The sequence below is a fragment of the Doryrhamphus excisus genome, linkage group LG4, assembly GCF_037039965.1.
Source record: "Doryrhamphus excisus strain RoL-2023G ecotype Guam linkage group LG4, RoL_Dexc_Guam_v1.1, whole genome shotgun sequence".
Classification (NCBI taxonomy): Eukaryota; Metazoa; Chordata; class Actinopteri; order Syngnathiformes; family Syngnathidae; genus Doryrhamphus; species Doryrhamphus excisus.
Window position 1 is genome coordinate 9,321,200 of NC_136360.1, and position 15,081 is coordinate 9,336,280.

Here is a 15,081-nt window from a genome sequence, read left to right on the forward strand (position 1 = left end):
TTACGTTCTTGACCACTAGATAGAGCTAGCATTACCAGAATTGAGGGTGGTGCTCTGGTAAAGAGAGGTAATTGTATCTTCTCTTCACATACAGCAAGACTCTCTCTCTCGCCCTCTCTCTCTCTCTCTCTCTCTCTCTCTCTCTCTCTCTCTCGCTCTCTCTCTGTCTCTCTGCTTGTCCCGTTGTCAGGCTAATTGATGGAAAGTCCAAGAGAAGATAAGAAAGTTTGAGAAGAAGAGGCTCTCACCAGCTGGAGATCTATCTATCGAGGAAGACTTTGGAAACTGTTTGCAAGCTCACTTGTTAAAAAGGTATAGACATGTTCTACACAAATGGCCTCTGTAAATGGATTCATCGGTTGTTGTATTGGACTTTTTCATGATTTTGTACTTTTTTTTTTTTTTGCAGACATGCAGCACAAGCCCGTGTGTGCGGGCTGCCACAGGCCCATCACAGACAGGTTCCTGCTCCAGGTCAACACCGACGGCCTCTGGCACGAGGAGTGTGTACGCTGTGCGGCGTGTGGAGACGCGCTGCAGAACTCATGCTTCGTGCGGGAGCAGCAACTGTACTGCAAGAGGGACTATGCTGAGTGAGTGCTCCCACATTACTACATTTTACCTTGTTTATTTTAATTATAGACACATTAAACGCTTGCAAAATGCTATACTTATAGTATGTTACTGCTAGTAAATATTATGTAATATTATACATAAACTTGCATCATATACAATTATTCTGCCTTTAGAAAGATCATAATGCTCTGTTTTGACTGACACTGAAAATTTTGTCACAATATTTATTATTGTGGTTTGCATGTACCCATTGTAGTTGTATTATTGCAACCCCAATAATAAACACTTTATTATATTACAGCATGTGAGTAGCATAGACTGATGCTTTTATAAGTAGGTGTCTTATTTAATGCAGAAAACACTTTTTATACATGCTACACATGTTAAAAATAAGCAAATTCAAAATAACATAATAGCCCTCCGACCAAAAGCTAATTCTATCCCAGTCCATCCATCTCCTGACCCATCGCAAACCCTGTCCCATCCCAACCCACACCACCACAATCTAGGGTACAAAGTAATTTAGTTTAAATATGGCTGAACACACAGGACCAGAATTGGGAATTAGACTATACTTTTTTCAGTAGATTCTAAAACACTAGAATACTCCTCTTGTACATAGTTTTGTATATAGTGTCTTTGCATTAGTTCTGTAAAAACAGCAACATGCTCCTTTCATCTAGACTAGTGGTGTCCAAACTGTGGGTCCGTGGTGTGAAAAAGTGTTTGCCCCCTTCCTGGTTTCTCATTTTTTTTTGTTGGAAACTGTGTGATTGCCCCCTAAACCTAAAAAATCTAAAACCACTGGTTTGTCATTTAGACAAGGAAAACATGAACAAAGACATCAGTAACCCACCTCTTCTTTGTCAACATCATGTGACCAGAAGTGAGCCGTGATTATCAGCCACTGTATTGCACGTGTTTGTTCAGAGCGTTCACAGCATAGATGTGCATTGTGTATTACAACTTTTCACTCAGTGATTCGTTCCCATCTGGATGCAATTATTTACTAATCCGGCACAGTAAGGACATCACTGTTTTTCAACCTACCAAAAAAAATTCTCAGGAACATTCCCGTGTGGACAGGGCCTTAGCAGAAACAACTGCAATCAAGCATTTGTGTTAACTTGCAATCAGTCTCTTACAACGCTGTAGGGGAATTTTGGCACACTCGTCTTTGCAGAATTGTTGAACTTTAGACACATTGGAGAACGAACCACAGTGAGACCCATTATTCACAAATGGTGAAAACATGGAGCAGTGATGAACCATCCCAGCAGTGGCCGGCAACGACTCATCCAAGAGGTCACAAAAGACCCCACAACAGCAAAAGAAGCGCATGCCTCTCTTGCCTCAGTTAAGGTCAGTTTTGATGACTCCACCGTAAGAAATACACTGGGCAAAAACGCCCTGCATGGCAGAGTTTCAAGAGCTGAACAAAAACAATTTTCAATTTTGCCAGAAAACATCATGATGATCCTCCAAGACTTTTGGGAAAATACTCTGATGAGACAAAAGTTGAACTTTTTGGAATGTGTGTCCCATTACATCTGGCGAAAAAGTAATGCCGCTTTAAAAAAAAAAAGAACATCATACCAACAGTAAAATATGGTGGTGGTAGTGTGATGGTCTGGGGGTGTTTTGCTGCTTCAGGACCTGGAAGACTTGCCGTGATAAATGGAACCATGAATTCCTGTCTACCAAAAAATCCTCAAGTTTGTGACCTCAAGCTGAAACCAACATGGGTTCTACAGCAGGACAATGATCCAAAACACACCAGCAAGTCCACCTTCGAATGGCTGAAGAAACACAGACACAGAAAAAAGACTTTGGAGTGGCCTAGTCAAAGTCCTGACCTGAATCCTATATGCTGTGGCATGACCTTAAAAATGGGGTTCATGCTGGAAAACCCTCCATTATGGCTGAATGACAACAATTCTGCAAAGATGAGTGGAGCAAAATTCCTCCACAGCGCTGTAAGAGGCTCATTGAAAGTTATTGCAAATGTTTGACTGCAATTGTTGCTGCTAAGGGGGGCTCAACCAGTTATTAGGTTTAGGGGGCAATCACTTTTTCACACAGGGCCATGTAATTTTGGATTTTTTTTCTCCTTTAATAATAAAACGTTTTATTTCAAAGCTGCATTTCAGTTGTGTTGTCATTAACTAATATTTACATTTGTTTCATGATCTGAAACATGTAAGTGTAACAGGCAGGAAAGGGGCAAACATCACTATGTGATATTCATGCATGGTAAACATACACAGGTAAACATGCCAAATGAGTGATGAGTGCGGCCATTTTGCTTAATTAAATGTAATTACAACAATGTGCCATTTATGGTTTTACACTGTGGAATAATTTTTGTTGATATGCAAACTACAGTTTCTTTGGCCTTTTTTCAAAATTGTATAATACTGTAACTTGTTACAAAATGGAGCATTACTAGGGCCTGAGCCCAAAGTGTGCAAAGGATAAACCGTGATGGTTTTGTCTTCTACAGCAAAATGTATGACACAGCTCTTGTATGGTGTGATAATGGTAGGTGCACCTCTTCACCATATGTTGGCCCCAGCTTGCAGTTAGCAGGCCAATGGACTTCACAATTTTAACACATTTTGACAACGTGTTAGTGTGTGTGTGTGCTCGTGCATGTGTGTGAAGGTGTTTTTTGTGCACATGTGAGTCTTGAAACGCCCTCTACCCCGCCCTCCCACTGTCACCTTGTTCTATCAGCTAGAGGACTGGGATAGGTTGCCTAGAAGTCAGCAGCAAACTTTTAAAAACAGCAGTGGATTTTCCAAAAACAGCAGAGCACTCCTAGAGAGGATCTTTGACTAGCATTTTTGCAGCACTTCTATCACGTAGAGCAGGGGTCTCAAACATGTGGCCCGCAGGACACTAGTTTGAGGCCCCCGCCTTGATATGAAAGTTTAATATTAGTGCGGCCCGCGCACTATGGATTGATATGGATGCTGTATGGTATCATGTACCCAGAAAAAAAATATTACGTTTGATTAATGTTCATGTTAAAGGTTAAATAACTGTTAATAGTTATCCTCCCTATCCGTGTGGAAGTGGTAAGTTTTTGGCTTTTTAAGTTTAAAGGAAATAACTTGAAGGCTACCGTTTAGGTTGCTAGCTCTCTAGTTTGCGAGTTAGCATGTGTCTCAAGACCCTGAAGTTGCGCAATATGTTGTAAATAAAAAAAGTATAAATGTGACTATAGTCGTGTTTTGTCATGTCTACAGGGCTCTAATGATGCTTTGTTAATTTTAATCTGAATTTTTTTTTATATGCGGTATATATGTGGTTTCTTAAGTTTTTATTATTTGCCGTTTTATTATTATTATTATTATATTTATTTATTACTGATTGATTGATTTTCTTTATTCTTGATTTGTTTATTTATTTTTCATCTTATTTTGTGTAGAAAAATAAAAAGTAAGATATTTGAGAACAGTGGAATGTTTTATCAGAGCTTTTCTTGTAGAAAATTGGAACCAAAGCGAAGTTTTTTTTTTTTTTTAATTTAATAAATGCGTTTTTTGTTTTTTTTTGGAAAACCTGATGCGGCCCAATCTCACCCAGACCTGAGCTCCAGTGGCCCCCAAGTAAATTGAGTTTGAGACCCCTGACGTAGAGGATCTTTGACTAGCATTGTTGCAGTAGGTGCCTGGATACCATAAAAGATAGTGCTTCTTCAGCATGTTTTGACTTTATTGATTACAATTTTGTAAAAGTTAAAGTTTTAAGATGTAGTAGAGCCTTGTGTTAACATGATATACAAAATAAAAATAATGTTGAAGGAATAATATTTTTTTCTTGCAGTAGAGTGTCATTGATTGGATGCTTATTATAGCCAGGAGCTGCTTTGTCAAGTATCGGCCATATGTCACAAGGGTCTGGTGCATCCCTTCCAGAGACACAATGGTGTGATCTTATTTGCCTGACAGTGAACACCACGAGTGTTAGCGACATCTGGAAAGCTGCTCCCAAAGCAGCCCCTTTGTGGCGCTATTGGACGACAACCCGACCAAGCGTGAAATATCTAACCTGACCAATTAGCAAGGGGCCCGCTGCCAAAGTTCCACCTAAGAGATTTCCCGTCTCCACATCTAACCCTGCCCCCTCTTTCTGACTGGTAGCACTCCCCACCATACTGTCCTGTGTGGTGGAGGTCCTTCTAGCTTAAGAAATCACTTTTGTACAAAATAGGGCTTTTTGCATCAGCCTTTTCCAGATGTTTACATTAATGATGGCCGTCAGAATGGGTCTGGATGACTGATTGGCTGAGACCGGTCACATGCCGGGCAGTGTACTTGACCCTCACATCTGACACAAAGCATCCTGCTTCACCTGATCCAGAAACTAGATCCGTCACTGTCCACTAGACCGAACTCGTCTAGTCTATCTCTATCTAGTGTGTGACACAATGCATGAATGTCTGTGGGGATGTTTAGCTAACCCATTGTAGATCATATCAAGCATGTGTTGTTATATATCTGTAAGGACCTTTGTGATAAGCTTGCATGCATAGTTTTTTAAATACCCCCTACTTCTGCAACAATTAAAAAAAACATAACATAATTCACTGGTTAATTCATTTTATAGTTGTTTGAGGTCAAATATTTGTATTTTGCACCTTTTGATAAAGTTTCACATGAGCACTGATAAATAGATAAGTACTCATCCTACATATCTCTTAGTGAGCATGTTTGTTTGGGTTATTTCTAGCCATCAAATGAATATAATCGAATCTTTTCGACCAATGAGCGGCCAACAGTGATTTACTGTACATATTCCATATGGAACACAGAAGCCCATTTTCCTCTATTTGTTGTCAATGGAAGTATGGCATTAGCAAGTTGATATCATGCAATAAGAAATCGGCCCGTGAACATCAAGATATTGAGGATATTGTGTCGTCGTTTCATAGAAACCCAGAAATATTCCAAGTATGTCCTCCTTTGGCGTACAGCACTGATTCATGTCCAACGGCCACAGGAATGTAGGCACGCGGTGTGTCGGCCATATTAAAGTGCATACCACCGAGGTCCACAGGGCAGACCACTCACATGGGTCAAGAACTGACCCTCCTGACTGAGCCCCTCAGAAGAGGCTTTGCCGTTTCCCCCAACAACCGCAGATCACAGCAAGAGTCAGAGGAATGTGTGTCCGTACAGGATGTCGCAGTCACAGACCATTTGTGCTGAGGATGTAGCAACTTGTCTGCTTTATGTGATGTCTTTGCATGCTTGCTTGGGAATGGAAGCGCTCAGTGGGCACAATATTAGGCACATCTGCACAATGCAACAACTACGAGTGCGTCATTATCATATAGAGCACGGGTCTCAAACTCAATTTACTTGGGGGCCACTGGAACTCGGGTCTGGGTGAGACTGGGCCGCATCAGGGTTTCCAAAAAAAACGACACATTTATTAAAAACAAAAAAAAATTAAAAAACTTCACTTTGGTTCCAATTTTCTACAAGAAAAGCTCTGATAAAACATTCCACTGTTCTCAAATATCTTACTTTTTATTTTTCTTCACAAAATAAGATGAAAAATAAATAACCAAATCAAGAATATTGAAAATCAATCAATCAGTAATAAATAAATAAATATAATAATAATAATAAAACGGCAAATAATAAAAACTTAATAAACCACATATAATTGGTGGGTAGACAAATTATTTTTTTCAGATTAAAATTAACAAAGCATTATTAGAGCCCTGTAGACATGACAAAACACGACTATAGTCACATTTATACTCTTTTTATTTACAACTTATTGCGCAACTGCAGGGTCTTGAGACACATGCTAACTCGCAAACTAGAGCGCTAGCGACCTAAACGGTAGCCTTCAAGTTATTTCCTTTAAACTTAAATAGCCAAAAACTTACCACTTCCACACGGATAGGGAGGATAACTATTAACAGTTATTTAACATGAACATTAATCAAATGTAATAATTTTTTCTGGGTACATAATACCATACAGCATCCATATCAAACTTGCGCGGGCCGCACTAACATTAAACTTTCATATCAAGGCGTGGGCTTCAAACTTGTGTCCTGCGGGCCACATTTGGCCCGCGGGCCGCGTGTTTGAGACCCCTGATATAGAGGATCTCTTGATTAGCATTTTTGCATTGGGTCCTTAAAACCAGCAGAGGCCTCCTGTCAGAGCATCTCTGACTAGTGTTTTTATGGTAGACATTTTTACAGTAGATTCCTACAAACAGCAAACCACTCCACACTCCTAAAAAGAACAGACTACACCTGTCATGTAAGACCCTTGACTGGCATTTTGCTAACTATTTCTAAAAACAACAGAATCTTCCTGTCATATCGTGGAACCTTGACTAGTCCATTCTTAAAAACAGTAGTGCACCCCTGTTATGAACTATTGTGAATAATTTCTGACATTTTTGTTTTGTTTTGCAATTTTCCACATAAAAGATTCCTAGTCCAACAAATCCAAATTTAGCCAGAAAATGAATCATTCTGGGCAGTGACAGCACTGACAATTAGGCGCTGATGCTCCAGTGACCCAGTCCTCCAGCTCCAGAATGATGACGTGACATAGCCAAGATGCCTCGGTGCCAGCCAGTGGACAATGGTCCCGCTGCTTTATGGGGGGGCGGCTCTGGCTTTGTCCCGCTCTGGTTGAGCAGACTTAGGGATAATTCCACGGATAATTCCTTGGATCGGCGGCTCAGTCTCTCCCACCGGGATATGTGATTCCCCCCCGCCGCCTGGAGCCATGGCCTGCCGAGAGCTTTTCTGGCCTCACTACCCGGGGGCAGGGCCGCGGACACGGCAGCCGGAGCCACGGCAACTGTTTTGCAGTGTGCCTTAAGCCTGCCGCTCTTGGTTGCCAGGCGCTAAGACGCACACCCGACATGCTGAGGGTATGTGTCTGAGTGGGTAGGAGGAGGAGGAAGAAGAGGAGTTGATGCTGGGGGGCATTTGGAGTGACAGTACAACTCAGCAACATTCCCCGAGTCAGCCATCACTTCCTCATACAGCGGATCCGCCAAAGTTGACTTTAAAGTTAATCAACCATTTCCCATAGGATATCATGTACAGCGAGTTAATCTATTTCAGGCTCAAACTGTCACCACCATAAAACGTTTAATCACTATGCAGGCAATTTTTACGTATATTTCTTAATTATCATACAAGTTAATAAAACAAAAATAAAGTAAAACTACACAACCTTTGAAGACACCTGAAAAACACTTATCAAGTATTTAATAAGTGTATTTAAATTAGCAGCTCTAGTGTAAGATTAATTTGTGTATGTAATCATGTATTTAATTAATATCATGCAAGTAGTTTAACAAACTCTCTCCCTCTCCTGCCAGGCTGTTTGCGGTGCGTTGTGGTGGCTGTACGGATGCCATCTCCCCCACAGAGCTTGTGATGCGTGCTGGGGCCGCCGTCTTCCACGTACATTGCTTCGCCTGTAATGTGTGCTCCACCCCGCTGAGGACCGGAGACCGCTGCGTCCTCAGGGGCGGCCGGCCGGTGTGTGCCAGAGAGGACTACCACCATTGTGGGGCCAGCCCCACATCATCCGATACCGGTAACATCTGCATGTGCCTGGGATGTGCAGTGCAAACTAACACAATCGCAAATATATTGTCTTTCTGTTTTGGATTAATTAATTTTTTTCAGGTAAAAGTGATGATGATGACGTTCAGGATGAAGAGGAAGAATCTGGGAAGATTACAGAAAGACAGATTGGAGGATCGGAGGAGCGGGAACGCAAACGTCCCAAAAGACCTCGCACTATTTTAACCACGCAGCAAAGACGCGTCTTTAAAGCCTCATTCGAGGTCTCATCCAAGCCTTGTCGTAAGGTACGTAGAAGTAGTGAAAATGCTATTTGTCAGACGTATACGTGGATGTTGATATTAACTGATTAACTGATTATTAACTGATATACATTATGAAGAAAAAATGTGAAAAAGCACATTTAATTTCTTTCTTTTTTTTTACCATTATTGCTTAGACATGACTTTAGACAAGATCATTGTGATTAAGGAAATAAAAGACCAGTAACGACCTTACTTTCAAAATTAGCAAAGAACTTCTACTGCTAAATATAATTTTGAGAGGTTTTATTATGAAAAATACGTACATATATCGGCTTTTCTGAAGAAATATGAATATAATCCACTTTTTGACTTATTAAAATCCATAACGTCAGTTGACACATATGACTTGTTACTTGGCTTCCACCTTCCTGCCTTACTTTTCAGTGATTGGGCTAAATAAATGTCAATCATTTTAGTACGCAGCATGTGTACATGTTAGATATGCAACACCTTGCAAATAAAAAAACATTATTTATGTTGTTTTTAGGGATGTTAAATTAATTTTTCAAAGAACTTCTACTGCTAAATATAATTTTGAGAGGTTTTATTATTAAAAATACATATATCGGCTTTTCTGAAGAAACATTAATATAATCCACTTTTTTTATATTAAAATCCATAACGTCAGTTGACACATATGACTTGTTACTTGGCTTCCACCTTCCTGCCTTACTTTTCAGTGATTGGACTATCATTTTAGCACCCAGCATGTGTACATGTTAGATATGTAACACCTTGCAAATAAAAAACATTATTCATGTTGTTTTTAGGGCTGTCAAATTAGTTTTCACATTAATTAATCATGATTAATTACTCTTTGCAACTATGTGTGACATATGCCCTTTTACTGTATTTTATGAACAAAAAAATAAATGACAGGCCACAGTTTTACATATTTGTATCTATTAACAGGTCCAACGGAACAGAAAATTTTAATCATGTTAAAACATGTCCACATTTCTGAAAATGTAAAACACCTGTCTCTATAATAGTAACAGAACATTCAAATCATATTTTAACCGTGTTATTATGAGCCATGAGAGATTGCTACAGATCTACCTCTGCATGCGCTTTAAAATGCCGTGTTATGCAATATACTTGTTAATTAAAAAAAACTATGTGGTCGAAGAAAGCAAATTTTCCCTTTCCACTTTCTCATGCACTCCAAATCACTATTCAAGTTAAAAAAATAACTTTTTATATTCAATACTGTTCATATTTTTGGAACAGTTTGCTCCATACCATGAGTGCAACATTGGTTTTCCATGTTTCCTTTTCACTCTAAATAATTATTAAACTTTACAAAATAAATCAATGACAGTAACTAGTCATACATATGTGATATTTTTTAAGTAACCTTCTCAACAAGAATACACATGTACTGCATAACCTTGAGTGGACCTCTGTTGTGTATCTACGTAAAAAAAAATCCCCCTTGCCCCCTGTTTTAATCTCCTTTTCCTGGATCTTTTAATCAAAAGGTCCGGGAGACCTTGGCAGGAGAGACCGGCCTTAGTGTCCGGGTCGTGCAGGTCTGGTTCCAGAACCAAAGAGCCAAGGTAGCACGCACACACACACACCCACACACACACACACACACACACACAGCTTATAATAAAAGAGCTGTGTGTGTAAATCAGCCTGGTTATCTCCTCATAGAGGAAACTGATGACATATCAGTGCACTTGAAACCTCATATGTCCTCACAAAAAAAGTGGGCCACGTGGTTCCTCTTTAGTACACTGAAAGACATCCTTTACTTAATACTACACTGCTGAATACAATACATGCTGAATACACTCTGATGATGATGATGCTTCTGTTTTAGATGAAGAAACTAGCCAGGAGACAACAACAACAGGAACAGGAACAAGAACAGCAGCAGGGAGAACCACCACATGACAAAGGTAATAAATCAGCACTATGTAAAATAAGAAATACTGTATTTAAAACATCAGTATGCTCGGACAAACTCGCAAATCTTTTAGCATATTAGTATGTGAAGTTAACTTATGGAAAAGATTGAGCAGGGAACTCAAACAGTGTAGTAATATGAGACATTTTAAGTACATGCACGCAGTGTTTGTGGTATGTGGAGAAGGCAGAAGGCAGAGAACCATAGTGTCTGATTTATCATAGATCTATTTATCATAGATATGTATGTCTCAAAGTCCAGCCCGGATGCCATTTTCGACCCACAGCCCATTTGAAAAAAAATGGCGCAGAGCCAGCTGGCCCATTACGCAAGATAGACATCCCAAAATTCAGGGGAAAAAATTCACCCTGAATATAAGTATACAGTCATACTCGTGGTTAATTGGTTCCAGGTCCGACCGTGATAAATGAAAAAACACAAAGTAGGATGTGGTGGCTGTTTTTTTTAGTGCAATGGGGTTTGATTTGGTGTTTCTGGGTTTTGAGTGCAAAGTTTCCATGTCACGCCTCAGTGCCCCATAGTAAAGAATTGGATGGACCACTCCTTAAAATCACTATTTTGGTGGGAGTGAATATTGAGTATTACTGTACAGCAATGTGTACCACTAGGATGGCCTATAAAAGACCGACACCAATGGCATCATTCATTCAATGTTTCACCATGCCACGACTATGTTAGTTTCCCGAGATAAGTCGATCGGTATGTTGATGGCAGGAATGTACCAACATGCGGAAGCCAAACAAATGGGAGTCGCTCCCAGTACCATTAGCCACCGACAGAGACGCTTTCACGACTCTGGGGTGACACGTGACCGACCGCGACCAGGCCAACAACGTGTAACGACACATGCACAGGATGGCTATATCCGGACAACACACACCTGTGTGATCGGTTTCGAACTGGACCCGAATGGCCTGCTGAAGAGACCCAGGGACGCGGACGACCGCAAGTTTGTGCACTGAAGACAGCAGAAGCATGATATACAACCATATCGTGTACACGTACAGTACGTGTACCTTACTAAGTAGGGGAGATTTTCGACAAAAATTTGAAATATCTGATTCACCGCAAGACCATGATTGCATCTAGACCGGGTTCTCACTGCTGATTCGATGAGCAAGGGAGGGAAAGGTGGGCTAGAGTATGCAGTGAGTTTCACTGGAGAGAAAAAAAGTGAGTTTTGAGTTGTATCTGAAGTAAAATAAATGCAGTTAAATAAAACTATGTCATTAACAAGAACATAGGAATATGTTTTATTACGAGAAGAACACTGTAGCTATGTGCTTGCTAATTGCTGAGGTGGTGACCCCAGGAGAGTGTGCCTTGGGACCGTACATACTTGTACACTTGTGACACTATGAGAGATGGGGCTGATCTTTCCGCAGCAACCACAGAACAATATGTGCTTTCACTTTTATGCCTTCAAATACCAACAATGTCAGGAAAAGTTCTTATATTTGTCGAAAATTTGAGAAAATAGGGTTTGGAAAGTTGATAAATGTAGCAAGAAAAACACAATTGGCCACACTGGGCTGCATATGAAAACATAAGGAAATAAGAAATAAGGAAATAAGGAATACATTAAAGAATCTTTCATGGAAATATCAGGCCATCTATTTTCCAAATTAAAAAAATGAACTGGAAATAATTCAGAAAATGATAGCTTGCCTCTCTCTGCAAAGACGGTCAAAGACAGGACCAATAGAATGGTCATTGATGACAATTAAGTCTATGTATTCAGTACTGTATCGTGTACTTTTACTGGAAGAGGAGGCTAAATGGCTCTAATTAAAGATTGCCAAGATTGCAATAAAAATTGCCAACCCCTGGTCTAGAGCCTGGATTTATTTAGACGTTATACAATGTTTCTGTCACGTTTTCTACTCCTTATTTATTCATTTATCTTTATGTCTTTTGTACTTATTATTTATTTACTTATTTGAACATGTAATCCATTTATCGATTGCTGCACAACCTCTGTCCTTCTCTCTCCCTTGAATAATTTATGAGGATTAGGATTTTAAAAAAAGCCCTGCTTCTTATTACTCCTTTCCAGACATGTTGTATTGTGCAAGTGTAAACTTGTGTTACTTGTGTTAATGTAACCTGCACCGAACATATGAAGCAGTAGTACTACCGTGTTTTTCCTTTGTTCCACAGCGCCTCCCAGTGGTTGCCTTACCTCTCAGCTGGAGCACCTGGGGTCCTCCCACTCCCACGTCCAGCAGCAGATGGGACCCACAACCGTGGAGCAGCAGGACTATGACACGGACCCCTTCCGACAGGGCCTGACTCCCCCTCAGATGCCAGGAGATCACATGCACCCCTACGGTAAAGCGCACGGGGCTGTCACATGATTGAGGTCCATGATTTGTCTAATCTGTGGAGAATAAATACAAAATAAATGTCTTTGCAAACTTGTACAGACCATATTCTCTAGACAATTTCAGAAATCATAAGACAAAATATAGCAAAATCACAACGTCAGAAAATCAATGAGTCATTAAATATAGTTTTATCCATTTTTCAGGTTTTAATGATGAGCTTTACGATGACGTGGCCGAGGGCTATTGTTTGTCCCTGGGCAACACCTGCCTTCTCACGCCCATGGACCGCCTCTACTCCATGCAGGACGCTTACTTCGCCTCTTGAGAGACTTAATGACTTGTTAATCAAGGATAACACAGGAGGTGTCGCTACACTGTGATACACACGCACTAGTGGTGTTCATCTAGTTACATACCATGACGTACCTTCTCCTCTCACTGTACTTGAATGCCACACAATGAGATTACAAAGGATGTTTAAATACTGTGTAAATACTGTAGCTGTTTGAATGCTTATTTATTCTTCTTACAGTGTGTGTTCACTTTGAATGAATGATAGCAATAAATAATGGCAATGCTTCCCAAAAAATTTCTTTTTATACTTTGCTTCTTACTTTTCGTTTAAATTTTCTCTTCTCAGCTGCTCTAAAATATGTGACTTTTTCTGTCATGGTGGCATCTCTGGAGGATGTTCACTTTCCAACAATTCGGAATTCCACCAAACCATCATTTAACCATCCTCCATCCATTTTCTATACCGCTTATCCTCACGAGGGTCGTGGGCTTGCTGGAGCCTATCCCAGCTGTCTTCGGGCAAGAGCCGGGGTACACCCTGGACTGGTTGCCAGCCAATCACAGGGCACATATAGACAAACAACCATTCACACTCACATTCATACCTATGGACAATTTGGAGTCGCCAATTAACCTAACATGTTTTTGGAATGTGCGAGGTCCATCCATCCATTGATTTTCTGTACCAATTATGCTCATGAGGGTCCCAGCTGTCTACCCAGAGAAAACCCACGTATGCACAGGGAGAACATGCAAAATCCACACAGAGATGTTTGAGCGAGAAATCAAACCCTGGTCTCCTAGCTGTGTGGCCTGCACGCTAACCAAATATCCGGCCACCATGCAACCCTTTAAACCATCATGTCATTACATAATTTTTTTTAAAGTGCATAATCCACCAAAGGAAATAATCACCAGAGTGCAATATATCATATATCATATATGAGCATGAGGTGACAGAGAGCTCTCTGAATTATTACTAAAGATTAAAAAAATGATTTTCACATTTTGTAAATAATAAATTAAGCTTTTTGTGATTTTGTCAGATGAACTATAATTGCACCATTTTCGGGAATTATATTGCTTGTGTGTTCCACTTCCTACTCTGAAGTCATTCCGATATAGCTCACAGCCACTAGGGGGCATAAATTCACAGCATCTATGATAAGTTGCCATGTATTCATGTATTCAAAAATTCATGTTGATTTTTGAGGGGAGTGCAACTGAGGATCCAGAACAGTTTGATGCTCCTAAACCAGATCATCATGCTGTAGGTGTCACATCAGGTCACCATGGCTCACATTGTGCTCCTTGAAGTCAGAGGGCAGAGAAACGGGGGCGTGCACGGCTCTGGCCAACTGGAATGCATGGAGTCCAGACACAGACAAGGCCAGCGTGCCCAATGGTGACCCAAGGGAGATATGAAGGCAGTCGCTTCTTGCCCTCGCCATGAACCCTCCTCTCCTGGACTCACCATCTCATGTTTCCCGCTGTATGAAATGAGACCTCGCTGAGCAGAGAGCGCGAGTCAATGGTCAGGAACAATCTAGGCGTCTGTCGTCGTGCTGTGCCTCTGCCAAGAAGAGCGTGGAGCGGGCCCCTCTCTTTGTGTCAAGTATCATGATGCCTTGGGCCTTCATCCTTTCAACGAGATGACGGGAGGAGAGCCAAGTAGGGGTGAGAGCAACCCTCAAAACCCCTGTGATCATACGGTCACGGCGGGCGGCGATAACCTCATTATTATGCTGAAGGTAGACCGACAGTTTCCTGTCAGCGCCGCAGTTATTTATTGCGGCATACGTGCCAAGAACAGGCCACACACACCCTGTCTGTCTTTTAACCGCTATAATTGGCGTCATGCTGCTGCAGCGCCAGCACAGATAAATATACACTTTGTTGAAAATGACTTGCAGTACCCGGTGCTATAGTCATTGGGAATTAGCATAGCCCGGCATTGGTACTAGCAACCTTGAGAACTAAGTGCAACACAATTTATATTGACAGAATTTCGCTTTTTCTTTGGCTTTTTGTGTTATTTTCTAGTGATGCCATCACAAA

The 15,081-nt window shown here is 40.7% G+C and overlaps 1 protein-coding gene across 2 annotated transcripts; it reads left to right on the plus strand.

The window, feature by feature from the left end:
* The first annotated feature begins 100 nt into the window (after positions 1 to 100).
* On the plus strand, positions 101 to 13,335 carry lmx1a (LIM homeobox transcription factor 1, alpha). Of its 2 annotated transcripts, XM_058072212.2 has the most exons (8): positions 101 to 312; positions 410 to 593; positions 7,951 to 8,171; positions 8,264 to 8,448; positions 9,948 to 10,025; positions 10,295 to 10,373; positions 12,563 to 12,733; positions 12,933 to 13,335. In XM_058072212.2, exons 2-8 carry the CDS (start codon positions 412 to 414, stop codon positions 13,052 to 13,054), a joined length of 1,038 nt encoding a protein of 345 aa, XP_057928195.2. In that variant the 5' UTR covers positions 101 to 312; positions 410 to 411; the 3' UTR covers positions 13,055 to 13,335. The 2 variants fall into 2 exon arrangements, with proteins under 2 accessions (XP_057928195.2, XP_078646219.1); XM_078790093.1 differs by lacking the exon at positions 101 to 312 and having other exon boundaries at positions 377 to 593.
* Positions 13,336 to 15,081: the final 1,746 nt, after the last annotated feature.